This window comes from Haemorhous mexicanus, chromosome 3, assembly GCF_027477595.1.
Source record: "Haemorhous mexicanus isolate bHaeMex1 chromosome 3, bHaeMex1.pri, whole genome shotgun sequence".
Lineage (NCBI taxonomy): Eukaryota > Metazoa > Chordata > Aves > Passeriformes > Fringillidae > Haemorhous > Haemorhous mexicanus.
The window spans coordinates 46,773,466-46,795,110 of NC_082343.1; the positions used below are offsets into that span (position 1 = coordinate 46,773,466).

Genomic DNA, 21,645 nt, shown 5'->3' on the forward strand with positions numbered 1-21,645 from the left:
GAGATTTTCTTTTCCTCTAAGGCTCTGTTTTTAGTAGATGGCATTTGTATATTTCTGCAGGATCACTTTTCCCACCGGGAATGAACACATCAATGTTTTCTGTCCACATAATTCTGGCAGCAAACTAGTTTTACTACGAAAAAAGTACAGTAGCTGAGTCAAGGGTAATGAATGTGTCAATCACAGGGGCCAAATCAAGGTTTAGTAGCTGGAGGTACAGCATTATTTTGATGATCATGTGAATAAAGGTTGTAGAATAAATTACAATTCACAAAAGTTGGTAAGATTTTATCTTGCTTAAATGACTGTAATACAGATGTCTTCTGTGACTTTACATGAATACAACAGTTCTTTGAAAAACTTCCTGTTAAGATAATTTTGATTTCATAGTAATAATTTTCAGACACTGAATTTTAAAAGGTGCTGATACAGGTAGAAAACTGCTGTCAGCTCTATGCTACCTTCACACCTCCCTTCTTTGTACAGTTTCCATCACTGTTTTTTATCCACTGACCACAAAAGGCTTGGGTCAGAGCCACTCCTAGAGGCTTGCATTTTCATCAGAACATCCTGTTGTTCAGTTTCTGAATTCCTGGAGATCATGTTCTTTTATTCAGTTTGTTCATGGAGTCCGTAAAGGTTATCCCAGACACAAGTGGTCTCACTGAAGGAGGAATATATAGTTCATGTTAGCAGCTGGATTTGGATGGTAAGCAGTTTCCTTTCTTGACTGAAGTAGCTTGTGGTTGAGACTGATTCTGTAAGGAATTGTTTGATCATCATTAGTGAATGAAAATGCTTTCCTCACTGTAATGGTATCAATATTTTTGGTAGACTTCTAAAAATAGTTCCAGTAATATTTAATGAGAAAATAATACCTACCCATTACCTGTGCCACTCTTCCCCAAGTCTCGTGGTTAACAACTGGTGCACTTATTTGCTTGTGCATAAGTCTGCCTTCTGCTCATGTTCAGAGAGTATTTTATTTGGGAGCCACTTCAGCAGCATTAAGCCTGGACATAGGCAGTTGTTAGCATGTTCTGGTAAGACTCTACTTGTTTTAGATCAAATATTTTTATACAAGAAAATTGACTATTCTAAGCTGGATTTTATTTCACATTAGTCTCTTTTTAAAATGTGTCATTCCTTTCTAATTTTAACTCAAGGTGTGGGCTGCCACCACAAAGGACAAGTCTATCTCTGCTTTTTCCATGATCCCATTAATTTATAAATAGAACAGTTCCCTGGTCTGGTTGCCATGCTGGCTGGGAATACATATCTAGAGTGCTTAGAACTGTAGATTATCCCCTGGAGCAGCAGCCTGTATTTACATTACCTTAAACTGATTGTATAACTGTGGAATTAGGGACCCAGCCACCTACTTTCACTGAAAGTCCTTTATTATTCCCAACAAAAGAACATTTATGTGCAGACAACAAACCTTGAGTCAGTACTAGAAGTGCCACTCGTTTCCCTCATTAATTAAGGCCGCTATATTAAACAATAAGCCAAGTCTTTTCCATATATGAGCTTGATTAGGATTTCAAATTCTAATCTTCAAATTAAATTCCTCTGCTAATTTGCTAGGTTTTGGGAAATTTCATTAGCATTTGTAATACTGCTTTTCACAAATTTGTTTATCGGCATATTGCTTTAATTACTTGGAAATCAAATATATTGGATGAATGTCCTGAGACAATAAATGTCCTGAGGCTATTTTAACACCCATCCATACCTCACCTACTTGCACCTGGCTGTTTTGTTTCAAAACCTGGCTCTTTTATTTGGCCCCAACAAATGGAAACTTTCTTCTTTCAGGATTCCTTTTAATGCTTTGAGTGAAAAACGACCTTGAGCGCTGTCCTTGGGAGGAGTGGTTATCCTGTGTGCTCTCCTGAGCTGGAGCCTTCCAGCTGCATAAGGGATACTTATGGCAGAAGCCCAGGTATAGAACAGCTCCTCTGGTTCAGACACTGAAGGTCCTGTTTCAGGTTTAGCTGGTCTGCTGATAAGACTGAAAGAGAATAAATGTTTGCACAAGTTGCCAGCAGGTCTGGCCTTGATTTGAATGGAACTGTCAGTAGAGGCACAGCAAATTCTTAGAACTGAAAAAAAAGGCACCACAGAAAAGCAAAGAATGGCTATATCAAACATCTTGTTCAGACTTGTATCCTAGCTCTGACCATTATGAACTGGAGGAATAATGGAAAAGTCTGAAAAGGAGATGGTAAGTGGTCATGTGTGACCAAAAGAGTCTCCAAGCTGACAGTAATTTGTGCATCACAAACTTGTAGAACTCTGCACACTGATGCCAAAAATTTAATCTGTTTTTCTGCCCAAGTAATATATCTGCTTTGAGAGCTCCTTCTGTAGTCCTTTCAGTTGGACCTACTATAAAGCCTCCACTAGCCTACTGGATGTGCTTGAAAAAAAGATTTACTTTTCATTCCTTTATCTTTTTCAAGCTGTTTCTCAAATTCTTTTTGGTTGCTCTGGTTATCTCTTTATCTTCTGTTAACCTACCAGAATTACTATGGACGTGATTCCAGCTTTCTGACTAAATGTTTGCAAAATGCAGACAGCCCAGGAGAGAGGAAATGTTACCTCCCAGGAAAAAAACCCCAGTAAGAGTTGTGACAAACTCTTTGTCAAACCTATCTTAATGAAAATCAGACATCCAGTAACCTTTGGGGGGGTACCCAGGTGAGTGTGATAAACATGTATGGCAGATGTGATATAGTTGAACACCACATCCCTGTCATTTTGTCTATTGCTGCTGTCATTAAACCAAAGGCACAGGATCTAACATTGGGTGGTCTTGCTGTGATTTGTGCAGCGTCTTGGGACAACACTCCATGGCAGCTCTAACTTTAACCTTCATTATTTGCCAGTGGAAGGTGACAAGGCCTGATTTGCCACAGCAAGCTGGCAAACACCCATACTTGGAAATAATAACTGTCATTATCTGAAGTGATTTGTGGGTCACTTCATGGGCTTGAAATGTCAGTATTTTAATATGTAAAAAAAAAATGTACAAATATTATTACATTCTTAAGCCACTGAATTACATTTAATTTTCCCCCATTTTTCATTTTAGTATAGCTGCATATTTAGTATGCAGTTTCTTACAACTGCATAGTATATGCAGTTGTAAGAAATGAAAATTATGCTTGTAGCAAAAAGAAAAATTTAAACTTTATATAAAAAAAGACAATATCTTTTTAAACATTTTTCATTCTTCTCAACAAACAATACATTTCTATCAGCCACCTAAACTTAAGAAGACTTGTCCCAACAGCACTACAAACCAAATGTTTTGATTATGGTTGTGCAAACACCTTCCATCCATCAAAAATTAATAACAAGCTTTTTCATTTTCTTTCAGCATGAAAAACCGAAGCCATTCAATTATGATACCACCTGACTGCCCCAACGCTCTCACTCTTCTGGGAGCTTAAGCAGATTTTCTGTAAAACTCATTGTTACTTCAAGCCAGACCCTGAACCCAGATGGCCTGGCTGGCCTTATTTGCAAGGGACAACTGAACAGCTCTAGTGAAATGAACATCCTGCCTTTTGGAATAGCTTTTGGAATGAGGCAACATCCTGATCAGGGTGATTACCCCTTCTTGTAGTGGTGGCCTTTAACTGAAGTACTGCTTTGCAGACAGAATTGCCTTCAGCAATCCTGGTCATTAATTTGCCTTTTCTGAGGAGGCACCGCCCTTCCTGCCAGCATTACTGGCTCTTGGCAGATCACTTTCCCTTCTAACTCAGACACCAGCCTCTGTCTGCCACTGCCCTCTTCCCGCTTTTAACAACTGTCCCTTAGAGCTTAAATGTTTCTGACTGGAGATGTTGACTCAAATCTAGTTTAATGATTTTAAGACTCCCTTGAACTGGATTTTAAAGGGAGACACTTTATTTCTGCTTGATCAGAATGCAGTTATTCTTGATTTGTACTAGGGCAATATAGAGTTCCTCCCTTTGTTTTTATTTAATATCTTTAGCTTTACCTGCTACTCCTGAAGTATTTATCAGACCCACCAACAGACAGGAATGATAGTATGCTCTTCAGTCATCAGCTCTATATGGAAAGATGTTTGTGTACCACATGAAAATTTAAGATATAAACCACAGATTATTCCACCAGCACCTGTTGGCATCAAAATCCATGTGCTTGCAGTGAGTTTTGCTCTACATAGTAAAGAGGGGACGTGAGACTTAAGTGTGATTAACCAACACCCCAGCCTCTACCCTCTTCATACCCTTCTGGAGGCTTTGCCAGCTCCCAATGTACCTGCCCTATCTGCACGTGGGAGAGCAAACAGGAGAGAAGGGAAGGATAATACACAGTATTTGCATGTGCAAGAACATACAGGGAGACTCGGATCTACTTTCTCTTGCAGCTCTCTTATGTTGCCTCCAAGCTCAAGTCACTGGCAGTGACTCTACTACATGAGGGGTTGTACAAAGACCACTTTTCTGATCCTGGAAAATATACAATGAAAATGCTAACACGATGTAGCAACACTAACAGAGACTTCTCAGGACTTGTCAGCAGCTCTTAGATTGCTTAATACATTTTAGGCTTAACAAGTTTTAAGGCCCAAAGTGAAGTCCTTCAGTTGGACAAGGCAAAAAAAGAGATACCAAAGGAAAACTCAAACAGAATTATTGTAGACCACAGGCTAACAAAAAAAACGTTCCACTTCAATGTCGAGCACTTGCCAAAGAGTAAGACCTGACAGGTACCTGTAACCAACAGGGTGGAAATACTTGGCCTTTGGGATGACAAAGTACACTCTGGGCATTTTTTAAAATGTAAATGTGTATTACTGATAACTAAAGAAAGACTTTGCCCTAGAGAAGCATTCCCTGTCAGTGTCTCTTGCCCATGTTGTTGCTGGTGTAAGAGACTGCTTCTTCCTCACAATTTTATTTCTGAAGCTTAGGCAAGATTTAGAACCAACATCACCTCTGAGTATTTTTTCGTGTTTCTTCATTTCTTCATTCATACACAAGACTTTTCAGAATTAAGGTTCTTTTTTTTTTGTCTGATATTTTCTATATTGTTGTACCACTTGCATTTTTCTTTCATTTAATATGTTGATTTAAAACCAATTTTCTTTAGTCATAGTACCTCCAGCAAAAGAAACTTTCTAGAAGGGTTTGTATTTCTGGAAGAGGTTCCTTAAACTTGATTTCTACTTCATGTCTGGGACTTAAATCCATGCTGCTTTTCCTTGCCCCTGACCTCATCAGCTTCCTTCTCCCTTCTCTGTTTCTTCTCTTCATTCTTCCTAGAATGAATTGAATGCATTCAAGAGGGGATAGCATTGCTCAAATCCCTCTCAAGGTAAGGGAGATGGTGCCTACATATAGAAAGGGTAGGAAAAATGTCACTGTTAGGTCTGTGCTCATAAACAGCTTCCACAAAGTTTTGAAACCTAATATGTTAGACTTTAAACCAAACTGAATGAACCATGTGATTTCAAAGTCCTTTAACGAGAAGAGAACTGCCTATAAAACATGATTTTTAAGAGATTGTTGACAACATACTAGACCTTTTCTCTGTGTAAGTTATAGAAAGCCAAGTAGAGAACTGGTCTTTCAAGGTATTTTACACAGAAAGATTCCCTCTGCCCTTGTAAAAAAATCTCACAAGGTTTGCTTTTTAATGAAAGAAATTGACAGAATTGAGGCTGCTCTCTCCCAGGGATGGAACCATGCCTGACAGTCAGATGCACTGCTGGAAGCTCTCCAGTGCCACTCACATATCACACAAAAGGAACCTGTACATGTCCCTTTTCTCTGCCTCACTGTGCTGTGCTTGCACTACCAGGATGCAGATGGCTGGGCTGTTTGGCTTTGTTTCCTCATTGTCCAGCATTCAAAGCTGCTCAAACCTTTCTATAATCCTTCTCAGTCACCACATTTTCAGAGATCTCAAGCTGTATCAATCAGAAACCAATGTGCTTGTCAGGAGAAGTGTAATCCCATTTACAGTGCACAGGCAGCAAAAGTATGCCTAGGGCTTGTGCTCTGACAGTTCCCTTCAGCTCCTGGAGTCTGTATCTCTGAGCTTATCTATTGACTGGTATGGCCCAGAGAACACCACCAGCCTCTCTTCTATAATTTTGATGGGAATGCCTGAAAGGTGCATACTTAGAGTTTTAAAAATGCTGCAAAATTTTATAATGAAATAAATATAAAATATTTACAGGCACAAATCCGTAACTAGCTGAAAGCAGCTGACACAATTTGCCAGGAGTATGAATAAGCTCTAAGACTACACCTCCTAATGAATTCCCTCTCCTCTCATGCCTGCATTTTAGTTCTTCCAGGCATTTATACACTCTTTCATCCACAAAGATTCTCTAAAGTGATGCAAAAGGTTATACTCAGTTCACTCTAGTGTGTTTGATTTCACTGTCATGAAGACTTTGGGCTTTTTTTTTAAGCAGTGAAGTCCAAAGTCTTTGGTAAATACGTAGAATAAAGTTGTTGGTTTAATATCTTTAATAGGCTATTCTGACATTTAGAGTGTGCTTAGAATTTATCTCGGAGAACTCAGCTTTCTTTTGCCTTCAGGTAAGATTTTGATCCTGGAAGAAAAATGTTAAGATCATAATTTGACTTATACAGAACAGATAATTTGTATTCGGATCACAAAAAAAAAATCACCCTCTAAGTTGTGGGCCTACAAAATTATAAAAAATAAATAGTAATCCTTAAGCTCAGAGAAAATTCTGAAAATATAAAACAAGTAGTGCAACTTAATAATCCAAAATAGGGCAAGAATCCAGCTGCAGCAAAACAGCACAAGTGGTAACTTCACAGAAGAGAGTGCCAAGACCTGTACTCTGAAATCAAATTAATCTGCTTTCCCCTTCAGACTTCTGCATGGAATTGTGAATGCTTCGCTTGAATACATTTCTCTGAAATGCAACTGTTCAATAGTAACATGACTAATTCTACTGTTCTCATTTAAATAAGGATTACTTATGTGAAAAACCCATTAGGAACTGCATCCTCAGAAATAAAGGCAGATAATATGGGAGAGTGTTGTCTTAGATATCACAAGTTCTAGCATCATCACAGCACAAGGATTTCGTATTATCAGAGCTTCATATCTTCTTGATGTTCCTCACAGGCAGCTCCTTTACACACTGACTGTTCCAGGTCCTTGCAGTATTAATCTGACTCCCCTCACTCCTCTTTCTTTACTCTTACATATCATTAGATCTTGCTGGTTACAGGTGTGGCCTGTCAAGGTCAGGCCCACCTCCAATCTTCAGCAACTGGTCCAGCTGCAACTCATTGGGGGACAAGATTACCCTCTACAGGAGAGCTGTATTTTTGTAATTAATATTGTGGAGGTATTTAAAACACAACCCCAAAAGCTAAGAGTGGGCTAAATACTTGTGTTTGATCTTACACACATGTAAGGTGAGTGTGTTATTTGAACGCGTAGGTGTGCAAGTAGAGTAACAAGCTGGTGAACAGATCCTTGGCACTGGAAAAATAATCAAAACATGAGGATGGCTTTGTTTGCTTCAAACACTGCCTGGTTTTAAAGATCTTTTCATGAGAGTTTATCTCTGTGTGTGGGGGAAACAGTGGTTTGAAGTATACTTGGAATAAACACCAGAACTAGATCTAAATGAGATTTTTTTTTTTTTTTGTTTATTTTGCTAAGGATATTAATTTGGATTTAGTCTTGCTGCAATTAGGAAGATGCTAGCTTCACTAAACCACCCTTCAAAAACCAGGATTCTCACCATGATGTATGAGTGACTCCATGTCTGCACCTGATGTTTAAATAGGGCTAATTCCCCACAGTGCTAAGGTTTCTCTCACACAGGAATGATGCTACCTTTGTGTTCTTCCCTGCTTTACTCACTGCACTGCAACTCTAAGCTGCTCCTGATATTAAAGACAATGCATTAAATGGAACAGTATTTTGACAGGCTAATTCAGCAAAATAAGAACAATGTTCTGTAAGACAAAAAAAAAAACAAAACAAAAAACAAACACATTTCAAGCTTAAGGGCATGTTCACTGCAAATCCTTGAATGTTCCCTCCAAACACACCATGTGTTAGAGTGCCTCAAAGAAACAGCTCAAAAATCTTGGTAATTGCAGGTGTGTGTCAGCCTTGGGATAGGAACACACATCGGAACTCCCAGCACTGCGCAATACTGTCAGCACAGAAACAAAACCAAGAAAAGAGACCTGAGATTTTCTAACACTGCAAAACACATTAAGGCTGAAGTTTAGTGCTGTTACTTTGTTGGATGAATGCTACCTTTACCACTCATCCACATGTTCCTCTTCCCTTCATCCTCTGAAGTGTATCCTGCTTCAGTTGTGCTCCTTCAGTTGTTTGTACAACTCCAGTTTCTCAAGCAGATTGAACACAGTCTGAGGCTGGAAGGTTGTTGCCCTCTCTTCCTGCTGCTGTTCCTACATCAGCCCTAGAGATCATCCTGCTGCAGATCAATTGGATCAGAGATCTGTTACCACTGATAACTGACTTTTACAGAAGAACTGGGTTCAAGGGCTAGCACCCACACAAGGAAAAGAATGGGAACAGGAGGATGGCCCAGGGTGGAATTTGGGACTAACCTTTCACAGCATCAGTCAAACTGGTTTAATTTGACTGCGAAACTGCAAAGGAACTGGGATATGTGAAACGATCCTTTTCAAAAACACCTTCAAATCTGCAGCTTTTTTTTTTTTTTTCCCCACTGACCTACTTTGCAGCAGTTACACAAACAACTGCATCAGCACATGCAAGGATGTGCTGAGCTGTGGTACAAAGATCTGTCGCCACAAAGCAACTGTGTCGACAGTGAGCTTTGTAACCTGCATTGCTGCCAGAGGAAATTTTCACTGTGTTATGTGACATGACAAAAAGGTTGGAAGCTGTCGAAAAGTCAAGCAAGGAAATGCACCTCCTGAAATCTCCTAACTAGCAGTTCTCAAAGCATTGCCCATCTCCGTAATATATGCAAATTGTGTGTATTAGGGATCAAACTAGGCACTCATTAGGAATACATAATTTCTGCTTCTGCTTAGTGTATTCCACTTCTGTTGATAGGTTTTTAAAGAGTATGGGTTTCCCAACAATCACATCTTACACTGGAGTTTTGGGACCCATTTTTGAACTAGGAGCTCAGGCTGACCGCTGCAGTGGTTTGCTGACAGGCAAGGCCTGCTCTCCAGCATCTCCTGTCATTCAAAACTTGAGCGTGAGTGAGGCCTCCTACAACTGAAGTTGGACTATTACCTAGTTGATTTGTGGGCTGCCAACATTTATTCTGAAAATGAATGAAATATCTATGCTACTTAAACATAAGACTAATTTTTTTAATATATATACTTGATTTACTATTGACCAAAATGACAGCTGATTATGAAAGTTCTTACATCACACTGGACTCAAAGGAGTTTGTAATCCCTGTTTCTGTGTCTCAAAAGAAAATTCTAGATTAAATGTTTAGCTTCCATTTTACAGGCTTCCTTCTTTTCATATTTTCACCATTGAACCTGTTTAGATGACAGTGCTCCCCATGCTTGTTATTGGCACTTGAATTACTAACATGAAATTAGAGAATGGGTTATTCCTTTGAGCTACTCCAACTCTTGGCAGGACATTCTGTACACAGTATGGTGATTGCAGTGTTGTTCTGTTAATGTTCATTTCTTTTAGAAGGTGAGCCCTCACATAAACAGTTGAAAGGATATACTACCGGAAATGAAACTCTAGTGCCAAAATACGTCACATTTGGGGTTTTTTTCCATCTGTCAAGCAAACTGTGACTTAAATTTGATTCCTTTAGTATAATTTTGCTTCCAGGTTTACATGACAGTAATGTGCATCCATACACCACTGGCATGTCCCACTTCCAGCTTCCCTAAGGCATATTTACATGCCTCCTCTCAACACTACATTTGTCTCTAATTGCAGCACATTTGTCGCTTGAGTTTGAAATAATCATCCCCCTACACCACATCCCCGCCCCGCTTGTCCCCGCCTGAGAGACAACTCAATTTTGCTGAACTCGGCCTGGCTCCGCAATCATCCCTCCCCCCGGGGCATTTAACGTTAACTGGGTTAGTTCGAAAGCAGAGCTGTCGTCTGGGTCTGTTTGTGCATCTGCCTCTCTGTCTGTCTGTCCGCCTGTCTCTCTGTCTGCCAGGAACAGCCGACTGCCGCTCCCCTCACACCAGGGGCAGCGCGCGCTGCCTCCCCGCGCTCGGGGCGGAGCTCGCGCGTCACGGGCAGCGCGCGGGCCCCCGGCCGCGGGCGGTGACGTCTCGGCAGCGATGGCTCCCGCGGGGCCGACGGGTAACGGCCGCGAGCGCCGGGGGGCGCGGGGGGACCGCGGCGGGGGTGGCCGGGCGGGCTGTGAGGGGGCGGCGGCCGCGCTCTCCCTCCAGATTCCCTGGTGGTGCCCGCGGCTGGGTGCAAGCAGGGGCGGCACTTACGCACCTCGTGTAACTTTTACAGAAGCTGCGTATGGTGTGTCGGGAGTGAGTGAGAGAGCGAGCGAGAGAAAGAATGAGTGAGGGCGCTGTTTGGTGCTGGCCCCTTGGAGCAGCTGCATCCTGCCAGGGAGGAGCTGGAAGGGACCTCCAGGGTACCCGCACCGACCCGTCCAGCGACACAGATATGCTGGGAAAGTGGCTCGGTGGGAGGGGCTGGGTGTGCTCCAGATGCTTGGGAGTCTGAGTCAAAAGTGCCATTTCGCAGGTTAAAGAGAAGTCGTTGGATGGGGAGGATAAGTAAAATTACAGCTCCTAATTGGTGTTGGTGTTTTAAAACGGACTGGTCTGTCAGTGGCTGCTTTCACTGATGCTGCGGCCAGCACAGATCTCAAGCATTTCCCCTTTTAATACTAGTGAGAAACAACTGCTCACTTTGAAAATTTAAAAAGGTTTATTAAACCTTGACAAAAATACAACAAAAGGACTATACAAGGAAAAATTCGTAGCGCTGGAAAGTGTCTCGTGGATATCACGTGGCCGGTTCATCTTCAAGATGGATGCTCAGTGTTTTGTACCCCTGGGGGTTGCATCATCCAGCCCTGGCCCCTCCCAAAGTCTATCAGTCTGCTCTTCTTTGCCATTTTTCGGTGGAGACTGCTTTCTTGTAATTTGATTGGAGATCAGGTGTTGCCATGCCGCAACCCCTAAGCCCCAACCTTCTCCATTCCCAGCTGCCCCATGGAGGGAGTACCTGTGCTTCTTTTTACCTGTCCTAGACAACCCCGGCTGTCTGATGGTCACAGTACAGGGTGGGAAAAGGGAACTATGGGGAAAACAGAGGACATCTAAACTACAACAATGTAACTATACATCACTAAAGCTTTTCTTAATATTCACACAGTAGTTCTCCATTAACTGTGAGAGCCAATCATCTCATTATCCAGCTATAACAATACTCGTAAGGGAGTGCCTGGTGCTGAGCCTGTGCTTCAGCTCGGGCTTGCATCCCTTGGCATGTGAAAACAGGCCTGCAGTCCTGCTTGGCGCCGACTCCACAGCCAGCTTCTGTGGCCTGGGTTTCTCCAGGTTCCTCTGGCAAAGAGGATGTTGAAGTGCCCTGCCCTGCCCTGCCCTTTCTCTTGTGCCACCTGGGGTCAAGCTGTGGGCTAGCGACTGCCCTGCTGCAGATCCGAATAGATTTGGCTGAAATGGAAAGTGTGAAGGTGTTGCGGCAGCAGCTTGGGAAGCGGTGGCAGTGAGAGAGAAGTTCTGCATAGACAGAAGCACAAATTGCATGATGCGGGTATTTGTGGAGCCCCAGTGAGCAGGCACGAGGCAGTAGGTGGTGGTGTGTCCCTCTGGCAGTGAGACAAAAGACCTGGGTTCAGGAGTGGGTTATGGAGAAGCTGAGCACAATGTTCCTCACTAGCCTTTGAGGGGCAGGGCGTCCCACAAAGTGAGGCCATGCAGGTCTGTTTCCCTGTTAGTCCTGCCTATGATGAATATCTGTTGTGGACAGTTTAACATCAGAAGATGAACCAATGTGGTTCTAACACAGGGAGCTTTCTAAACCTGGGATTTGTGTGTTTGGCTGGAGACAGTGGGCACAGCTAACAGGACACTGCTATTCTGAAAATTCAGTGACTTTTGTAGTGGTTGTTTGCCTCTCAAGCTAACTTTGTAAATGCATTGGGTATGTAGGTATCTTGTCTGTCTGTTCTGTAAGAACTGAATAGTTCATAAGACAGCTGCCAACATGGAGATATTAGCAAGGTGCGCATAAGTGCCCAAGGTGAAGTGGTAAGATCCAACACTTCTCTCTTTGGATAGGCTGGCTAACAAATAACATAGCAACTGCCCACTGTTGCAGAGGACCTGTGTAGCATCTGTTACTACAGTTCATGAAATTCTTATTGTTGCCAGAGGGCATCCAGTTGAAGACAATTAAATTAATTGAGTAGCAAATAATGCTGAGGTTGTCATGAGCTGTCTGTGGCAGGCTGATAGCAAGAGCATCCTTTCTAGGTACTAATACTGTAAATTCTGCATGCTGCACAGTAATTTTTTGGATGATGGGCAGACCTGTGCTTGGAGCTGTTGGGGGGAATGCTGATTTGTTGAATTTGGATGTGCAAATGTGGAGAGGCCTTGTTTCCAGTGAAGAGAGGAGCTGATCAACCTAGGAAATAGCAGGTCCTCTAAGTGCCTCTCTCCCTGTGTAGTTCCTCTGCTTGTGTTCTGGCACATTAATGTGATGAAAACACTTTAATACAGTCACAGTTGACTTGCTCCTTTAGAAGTGCTTTGGAAACAACTTGTAATCCTTTATTCTCTTCCAAGTACTTCTATACCAGACTATTTTATACTAAAAATAAATTTGTAATGGAAGCGCATCAATAATAAAAAGCCATACCTTTTGAGAATCATTGCAGGCATCACAAAAGTTTGGTTTAGAGCAAATTGCAATCTTTGAAGTCCTGTTTCTTGTGGAAAACACACATCCCTTCAATTCTGCACATGTGGTCTGTGTGTGATTGGATTGGGATAAGGAGATGAAGGAACATGGTCTTGCCTTATTCCCTGGCTGTTTAGTTGCTTACATTGTGGAAAATGAAATATTACAGTTGGGGAAGTTTATAATTGTTAGTGAATGACTGTAGGGGTGAACAAGCTACTCTACAAGGAGTAGAAGTTCTTGTAACTCAAATCATTTCGCTGTTGCAGACAAGTAATTCCCTTGTTAATTTGATTTCAAGACAGAGTGTTTACCTTGGGGAAGTGAAGCTGGGAATTAGGATTTTTTATTTTGCATTCTGTATCCCATTGACTTTTAGGCCAGTGCTGTTATTTTTGTTCATTTGGTTTGGTCTTCTAAACTAGTTCCAGCCCAACAGTACTCTGTGGTAATGGGCTCTATTGTTTTAAGTTTCAGTGGAGTGTAAAATCAAGGTAATTGGTCCTGGGTCCTGTTACCACTGCAGGTTTCCTTCTATTTCTGTTATGGCTATAGAAGCAGCTTATTTTCCTCGACACTTCTGAATAGAAAAGGATACCAGTTTCCCAAAGCTCACCAGTAACCTTTATTAAACAAAATTTTCATCAGCTCCTGGCTGAGCAGAGGTAAGAGCATGGTACATAAGCAAAAACAACAAAAAAGAAAAGGCTGACCTGATTTTTCCCTGCTTAGGAATTTGTCCAAACATTTTTTTTTCTTTTATTCTGTAATATTCTATCATACCCTGTTTGTGCTGGAGAGGGGATTTGCTTGAGCTGAATGCTGAATTAAGATTATGGTATTTGTTAGTAGAACTGACTCCCAGCTTCCTCCCTACTTTTGTTCCAAGGACAGAGTTCAGCACTTCCTAGCATGGCTTTTAGAATCTATCGTCTTTGATTTCTGGAGTGTTTTTGGACCTGTCTGCAGACTTTGTTTTCAACTTGAAGTTGCACCATCAATATGCCAGGGCATGACAAGTAGTGCATTCTCCTGCTGGAAGAAGAGTCAGTTGTTAGCCATAGCCAGGACAGGTAAATGGGGTTTTGGTGGGCTTGGAGCTGTTGTATCCCTCTGTAAAGAACTGATGGCCACCCTCATGATTCCCGCTCCATTTCCTGCAACTTTTTGAGATGCTGCTGAAGAAGCAGAGATTCCGAAAACTTCAGAGTAAGGTTCTTGCAGCGATGAGGCAGGATCTGTGCTTCTATGAGCAGAAAACTGCTCATTGCTTCTGTTCCACGAGGCAGGCAGTAGAGAAAAGAAGATGGATCAGTTGAGGTGCAGGATTACAACCGAAGGGTAAATCTGTGCCTCCCAGTGTGGATGAGGAGATAGTTGGGAAGCACATAGGTTAAAGCCTATGGAAAGCAGAACCGGTTCTGGGAGGACTCCAGTAGCCTGTCTCAGCTGCCTGGGATGCAGCTCTCAGGGCTAAGGATTTGGCTTAGGAGGCTTGTTAAAGCACCAGTGAGCTTCAGTGCCTGTGTGTCTCACTGGGCCGTGGCTCTTGGAAGCACATGAGTTACACTCCATTAGGAGTCTGCACTGCAGACCTACTTTCAGATAGTTTTTCGTGTCTTGCTTCTAAAAGCCTTTAGCTGAAGGATTCATTTTATTTTCATGAATAATTTGATGGTTTAACGTGAGTAGATTTAAGCTCTTATGTAAGAACCTGCTGAGCCTGCCTGTGTGGTGTTAAAACTTTCAACTTGAAGCAAGGGTGGCTTACTTTTTGGTGTTTTAATCTACTGTCAAATGCTTCATACTTGTTAGAGAGCACATTTTCTTTGACTTCTTTTCATGCTGAGCCTACTTCTGATTTTGAGCTGTTTTTCCAGTGTTGGTATAAATGTAACCATGTAATGCTTTCCTCATGGCCTCAGCTTCTCTCCAGCACATTGCTTTTTTAACAGTACTGATGTCAAAACAGAAGATACATTGCACAAATGCAGAAGGAAGAGAAGTCAAATCACTTAGCAGTTGCCAGTGATTTTTAAGTACCATTGTGTGTAGTAGTAAGTTAAGCTGTAATGAGACATGAGGATGTTTTTGTGCCTTGGAAATAATTCTTTTTTTTTTTTTTTTACAAGGGCTTTGATGATAGTTCATAACCTAAGTGCAAAACAAGTCTTTAAGATAAGATGAAGCTGAATGAATGAAACAGATGAGGAATAGCACGTCATTCACATGTTTGTGAAAAATCTGTGTGGTCCTCCTCTTGTAGTTTGGATTCTTGGTAAAGAGGTTGTTTGGTTATTTTGCTATATTTACAATCTTATCGATGCCTGTAAATATCTAAAGGGGGGATACCAGGAGGATGGATCCAAGCACTTCTCAATGGTGCCAGCCAGCAGGAGAAGAGACAACAGGCAGAAACTGATGCACACGAAGTTCCACCTGAATATCAGGAAGAACTTCTTCACTCTGAGGCTGAACAAGCACTTGAATAAGTTGTCCATAGAGGTTGTGAAGTCTCCCTCACTGAGATATTTAAGAACTGCCTGGTCTCAATCCTGTGCCATGTGCTTTAGGATGACCCTGACTGATCAGGGAGGTTGAGGTGGATGACTCCCTGTGGTCCCTTCCAGCCTGACCCACTCTGTGATTCTTTGTGTGTGTTTGCATTCTCAAATGATTCTCTCTATGTTCTAAAGGGGAGAAGTAGAATTACTTTTGCTGTGGTCTTGGAGGTTTTATGGGTTTTTTTTTTTTTTGGTTTGGGTTTTTGTTTTTCTTAATGCCTCAGATTAAGCTTTTTATTAATGTTTGGGATGGGCTGTGTTTGGGATCTTGAAGCACTACTGCATCTTCATTTCTAGTGATATTGGTGAAATGTCTACAGTATTTTGTTTCACTCATGGTTTAGATTTACCCTGCTCAGTCTCTTGTAATTAACCATGTGATTTGCCTGGTCTATTTTCCTCTGGCATTACTGCAGAGGAAAACAGTATCTTTTCACTTTTCTGCAAAAGAAAGTAAAGCCTGATATTATCTGTTGGCATATCTTGTATTTGTCAAGTTGTCATTTACTACTGTAATCCTCAGGGAATTTAGGACTCAGTTGAAAAATTGGTTTTGTTTGCTCAGTTTATTTCTCTTTCTCATTATGATATAGGCAATTAGAGTAGATGTGGGTATTTGTTTTTAAAATGAAGTTCACTAATTTCCATGTTGTGTTTGTGTACCACTTATCGTGTGGTGTCTGCTATCAAGAGGCAGCTCTGCATTGCTGTTCAGATGTTGCTGGAGTGGAAATTATCACACTTTTCAGTTTTGGAAACTAGTTTATGTAGAGATTTTCATGTTTGCCCTTGTGAACGTCCCTTAAGTTTTGTGGTTGACTGTGTGGGTGACTGTCCTTAGGTAAAGGACCAGTTGAGCCTAATTGTATTTACATAGATGCAGCTGTTACCTTACATCAGGTGATTGGAACTGCAGGTGAAGTAAACCAGTTACTGTCTGATTTCAGTAGAGGATTAGTTTCTTTATTCTTAAATGGGAAGAGCTCAGGTTGGCCATGTGTATAGATAGGCAATTTCAGAACTACTTAAATATTTGGTTTATCTTTTTCCAGGAGATCCCCAGAAAAGCGTGCAAGATGAAATTGAATCTATTCTGCAGGAGCGGATAATGGTTTTGGATGGGGGCATGGGGACCATGATCCAGCAACATGCACTGACAGAAGAGGATTTCCGAGGTCATGAATTTAAAGATCATTCCAGGCCTTTGAAAGGCAATAATGACCTTCTGAGTATAACTCAGCCTGATATAATCTGTGACATACACAAGGTAGGTGGTTCTGGTTTCTGTCTCTTGACAAGAGAAAGAGGGAGAACTTGGCTGCTGCATTCCCCTTTTCCATACCACAGGCTCCTGGCTCTCCACTCTCCTTTGGGGGTAGGGAAGAGAGAGCTAGGTAGCCATATGAAAAAAAATGAGCAGATTTGACTGTTCTGGTTGTGTGAGCACAGCATTTTTATCTTGGTTTTTGATGTCACCCAGGCAGTGCTATTTTTAAATCCCTTTTTGACTTATGTCCCTGATGTATTTCTATTAATTGTAGATTCTGTTTAATTTCATTTTTATTTTCTCTTTTTGTTCTCAGCTAGCACTTGAAATACATCTAAGTAGGACATATCTGAATTCTAGATGTGTTTCTATAATTGTGTATTAAAGGGCTGTTAAATGTGACAGCCTGAAGCAGACATGTGTAGTTAATGAGTAAATGTGCTTCCACAGTCTTGTTTTTCCCTAGAATATTAACGTGTGGCCCAGAGAATAAAACAGTCTAATCTGCTGATGATTAGGAATTTGCAAACAGATTTCATTGTTTTCCTGTCTTCAATTAGACTTTAAAAAACAACTTCCAAAGTCTGTCTATTGCGCTACAGATAATCATAGGTCTTACTGTAATGATTGGAATGCTTGAATGGTGTTGCAGCTATTTGTTATTCAGTTGAAGCCTGTATTTCATTGATGAGAATCATATTTGGCTTATGTTGGTTAAACTTGGAAGGTAATCTGTATTTTTTAATTAAGTTTTGACTGCTATTCTTTGGATTTTAAGAGTGATGAGCTGGAAGGAATCAGTCTTCGACCTATAAAAATTTCAGAAGGAAGTATTTGTAGATTGAGTTCAACTGAGCAATAGTGCTCATGAATCTCGGAATTTATAATACTTTGTGGTTTTAATAAGGTAAGCTGCTTTAACAGTTGAATTTAGCAGGTTCAGCAGAGCGATAGTGATGTGACTTGAGAATATATGTATTGATTCAAACCAAATAGCCTGCTGTTATCTCTGTAATGGCCAGTTATAGGTGCTTTAGGAGGAGTGAAAAAAAACCCTATCTTTTGTGGTTCCCATTCCTCCAGTAACTATTGGGTCAGAGGCTTTCTGAGCAACGCATGGTGACTTCATATTTTAGAGCTACCAGGGGTTATTTGTTCTGAGAACTGGACAGAAGGAACTTGCAATCATAGATGAAAATATTTCTATATCAGTAGCTTAAAAAGTAAATGTTAGCTGTGCTTTGGCTGGCAAAATCAGATTCAAGGGTTAGAGATGTGATGTATTTTCAAAGGCAGAAATTACCTTCCTGCTTTGAGTATGTTATTTCCTTCTGTAGTTGTAGACAGGAAATTTGGAGAGCTTTTATACATTTAACATGTTTAGATAATGTTCAGAAAATTAATATATTGTTGGTTGACATGTAAGAGCTTGCATATTTTCATATCTGTTTGTAGATATTTTTATGTGTTTTCAAGAGGAATTCAGAGAAAGCCTATTTGTTTGCAGCAAAACATGTTTTAAAACAAATTTAATTTCAGCTGTCATTTGGATCAAGACTTTATTTACACTGTTGAACTCAATTAGTTCATCTGCTTCTTGTAGGAAAATCTGAGAGGTTTATGTTTAATGGTGGCATCAGTATTTTTGATTAACTAGAGCTTCAAGTGTTTTAATTTCCTTGAATATGATCATGCCAGGGTTCAAAGGGATCAAAAAGATGAGTTAGAGAGAAGGGCAACTGATAGAGGTTATATAAATGCAGGCTAGAATCTCTAAAAATGTTGAAGTTTGCATTGATTTCAGTTTACTTCAGTGGGAATTAGACAACCAAAATGGAGCAGAAGTCTTAAATGTTTTGTGAATCTCAGTCATTAAACTTTTAATGAGATGTGCATAAAACATAATTCTCCTAAGCTTCTATTCTGTCCCAGTGTGCTCTTGTGCTGTACAAATCTCTTCAGAACATTTAAATTTTCCAATATTTTCTGTTGTTGTTTAATTTGGGCCTTTTCTGAGACTGCCCACAGCAGCCCTTGCTTGCTGAAGGTGATTGGACTGTGGCTGACCATATCCCTGAGCAGAAATCTAGAATGTGCTCCAGTGGCAGAGGTGACTATAAATATCACTTGTTAATAGAAAGTGTGGCGAACACTGGAATTCTAAAAATCGGTTATGTGGAACACTTCTATTGCTTTGGCCCTGTGCTTTTGAATAAGGCCTTTAGAGTTCGATCAGCTTTGAATTGGGAAATGATTTGTGACTTTTTATCAACTGGATGAGACAAAAGGAGTTGGGTTACTTGCATTCCATACCTCAGGCTTTGTTTCTTTCATGTCTTGCAGGAATACTTGCTGTCAGGCGCTGACATCATTGAAACCAACACTTTCAGCAGCACCCGAGTTGCACAGGCTGACTACGGCCTTGAGCATTTGGTAAGAATGCTAAACTATTTACACTTAAATATTAATTATGTACTTGCAGCCGAGATTAGCTTAGTCTCAGGATTCATTTGTGTTGCGCTTCTTGGCTGCGTGCTGCCTCTTGAGCCACGCGATGGGATTGTAGCTCCTTTGTGCTGCTGTGGACATTGCGCTTGCTGTGTCACAGATGCTGTGTGCTTCTTGTCGGCAGACGTACAGGCAGTAATAATCAGTCCTGGATTTTGTTTGAGCATTCACAGGATCTCTCAGTTCTGTGAACAGGGATGTTTTGCTTCAGTCCTTCCAACTTACCAATGCCACAATGGAACTGCTTTTTTCCTGGATATTTCTTATGTGTTGTTTGTGCTGGTGTATGTAGAAGTCCTTTCTAGTTTGCATTTATTGTGCCTATTCTTTGTTATGTATTGTTTTGAGAATTTGGGGAAATATGTGAAAGTAAATACTTGGAAGTGCGCTACTTGAATAAAAAGTGGACTTAAGAGTGGGCTAATTTTGTCATCAAAGTCCTGTCCTTCACCTTTTGTTGATCTCAGCAGGATTTATTTACTGCATTAAAGAATGAAATTTTATGATTAGCAGCTGTAGGCTGGGGCATGTGCGGGATGAGCCTGCCATGTAACTCTGTTGCTGAAATGTATTGAGCTGTTCCTTTTGAAGCTTCTTGATAGTGCTGGTACGTACTTGTGTGACTTGGCACCTTCAGAGTGTACTTCAAGCTGCTGTGTTTCTTTGAGGATGAGTTACCCTGAACTGAACTAAAGGTTGCTCAGTAATTTTCTGTAATTGTTCCAGGCATATCGATTAAACAGAGTCTCTGCGCAGGTGGCCAGAAAAGCAGCAGACACTGTAACTGCTCAGACAGGTTAGTATTATTTTCACTTCTTACTTGTTTGTAGTTTTGACAATGCTGCAATCTTTGAAATGTTGCTAACTAGAGGATAACTTGATGGTTTACATTATGGGGACATAAAATGATGCTGTGCATGTTTGCAAGTTACTCCCAGTAGCAGCAATTTCATATCTCTATTATATCACACTGATTTCATTATATTTGAAGGATCTGGTCCTTAAGGTGTTCAGCACAGCTGTCCCATGCCTGCCTGGTGTAGACTGCAAGTGATACACACGTCTTCAGACATGTTTTAGAGAAAATAAATTCAGTTAGAAGTTCCTTAGGTTTGTACAGCAGAAGTCTTTGTACTCCAGAACTAGGATAGCTCATTGTGGGTAAATTACAGGATTACCAGTTAATCCTAGTTTGTCTAGTGGTTTAGCTTTATTCAGCAACTAATGGAATCATCTTAGTATTTTCATTTCATTTCTACAGATGCCTTCCAGGCATTATGTGAGAAGGGTTAGAGCTCCTTTACACTGCTGTAGACAATGCTGTCTTTCAAGGCTCATTTCTGCTTGTACTCTACAATCAGACTGTATTTCGGGCTAACAGTGCTGCTGCTGTTCAGATAGCACCTTTCTGATGTGATTCAGAGTATGCAATAAAAAAGTAAGATTTGGAACGTGCTTTTAAAGAGTGGGGCTTTTATGACACATGCAAGAATATTCAAATAAGGTTATATAGTGAAAAATGCCAGAACAGTTCTATGCTGTGCATTTAGAGTAAGTTAATGAAGTTTCTTGTGTTAGAGACAAATGATTCTTAGAAGAAAAATTAATTGAGATAGCTGACCTTTTCAGAAATGTTCTTCTGTCCTGTGAACATCCTGTTGGATTGAAATAAAAAAAGTTAGCCATGCTTGGATGATCCTGTGCTGACTAAACTCTAGATTTGAGACAAGAGTTTCCTGTTTTATAGTTCTTCATCCTTGAATGATATGCATGCCTTGGTGTCCTCAGAGGTATTTTACATTGACTGTCACTGTAAAGCCAGAGGTAAATAGTTTGGGGTCTTTTTCTCCTCCTGTGTCTTGGTCTAGGAATTAGGAGATATGTTGCTGGAGCCATGGGTCCAACAAACAGGACTCTCTCTGTGTCACCGTCTGTGGAGAGACCAGATTACAGGAACATAAGTAAGTATTTATAACCATCAAGTTATTTGACTTAGGCACTACTCTTGAAAGGCTTTTCTCCAGATGAAGTTAACATCATTCCTGTTTTACAGCTTTTGATGAACTAGTTGAAGCCTATACAGAACAAGCCAGAGGACTTCTGGATGGAGGAGTTGACATCTTACTGGTGGAAACCATATTTGACACTGCTAATGCTAAGGTGAGACTTCTGGGGAAAAAAACCTACCACACTAATGTAAGTATTTGGTGTACTACCTAAGGAAATTCAGGATAATATTCTTTGAACTATCAGCTACTGTTTACTAAATATATGAAAAGACTCTTCAGTTGATAGCAAGTGGGTAGAATGTGAGGAGACGGTTTTTAATCAGCCTTTTCCAGAAGGTTTCTCTTA

The 21,645-nt window shown here is 40.8% G+C and overlaps 1 protein-coding gene across 7 annotated transcripts in view; it reads left to right on the plus strand.

The window, feature by feature from the left end:
* The first annotated feature begins 10,292 nt into the window (after positions 1-10,292).
* Positions 10,293-21,645, plus strand: part of MTR (5-methyltetrahydrofolate-homocysteine methyltransferase) — a 51,327-nt gene continuing 39,974 nt past the window's right edge. For 5 of the 7 annotated variants that reach the window (XR_009485807.1, XR_009485806.1, XM_059841667.1 and 2 more), the window contains exons 1-6: positions 10,293-10,356; positions 16,568-16,782; positions 19,126-19,215; positions 20,017-20,086; positions 21,159-21,251; positions 21,344-21,450. Coding sequence is in view for 5 of the 7 variants with exons in the window: in XM_059841667.1 (XP_059697650.1) it covers positions 10,335-10,356; positions 16,568-16,782; positions 19,126-19,215; positions 20,017-20,086; positions 21,159-21,251; positions 21,344-21,450 (597 nt within the window). In the remaining 2 variants the exon portion in view is untranslated. Of the gene's footprint in view, positions 10,357-16,567; positions 16,783-19,125; positions 19,216-20,016; positions 20,087-21,158; positions 21,252-21,343; positions 21,451-21,645 lie in introns of those variants that run through there. The other 2 variants (XM_059841668.1, XM_059841670.1) reach the window with 2 other exon arrangements.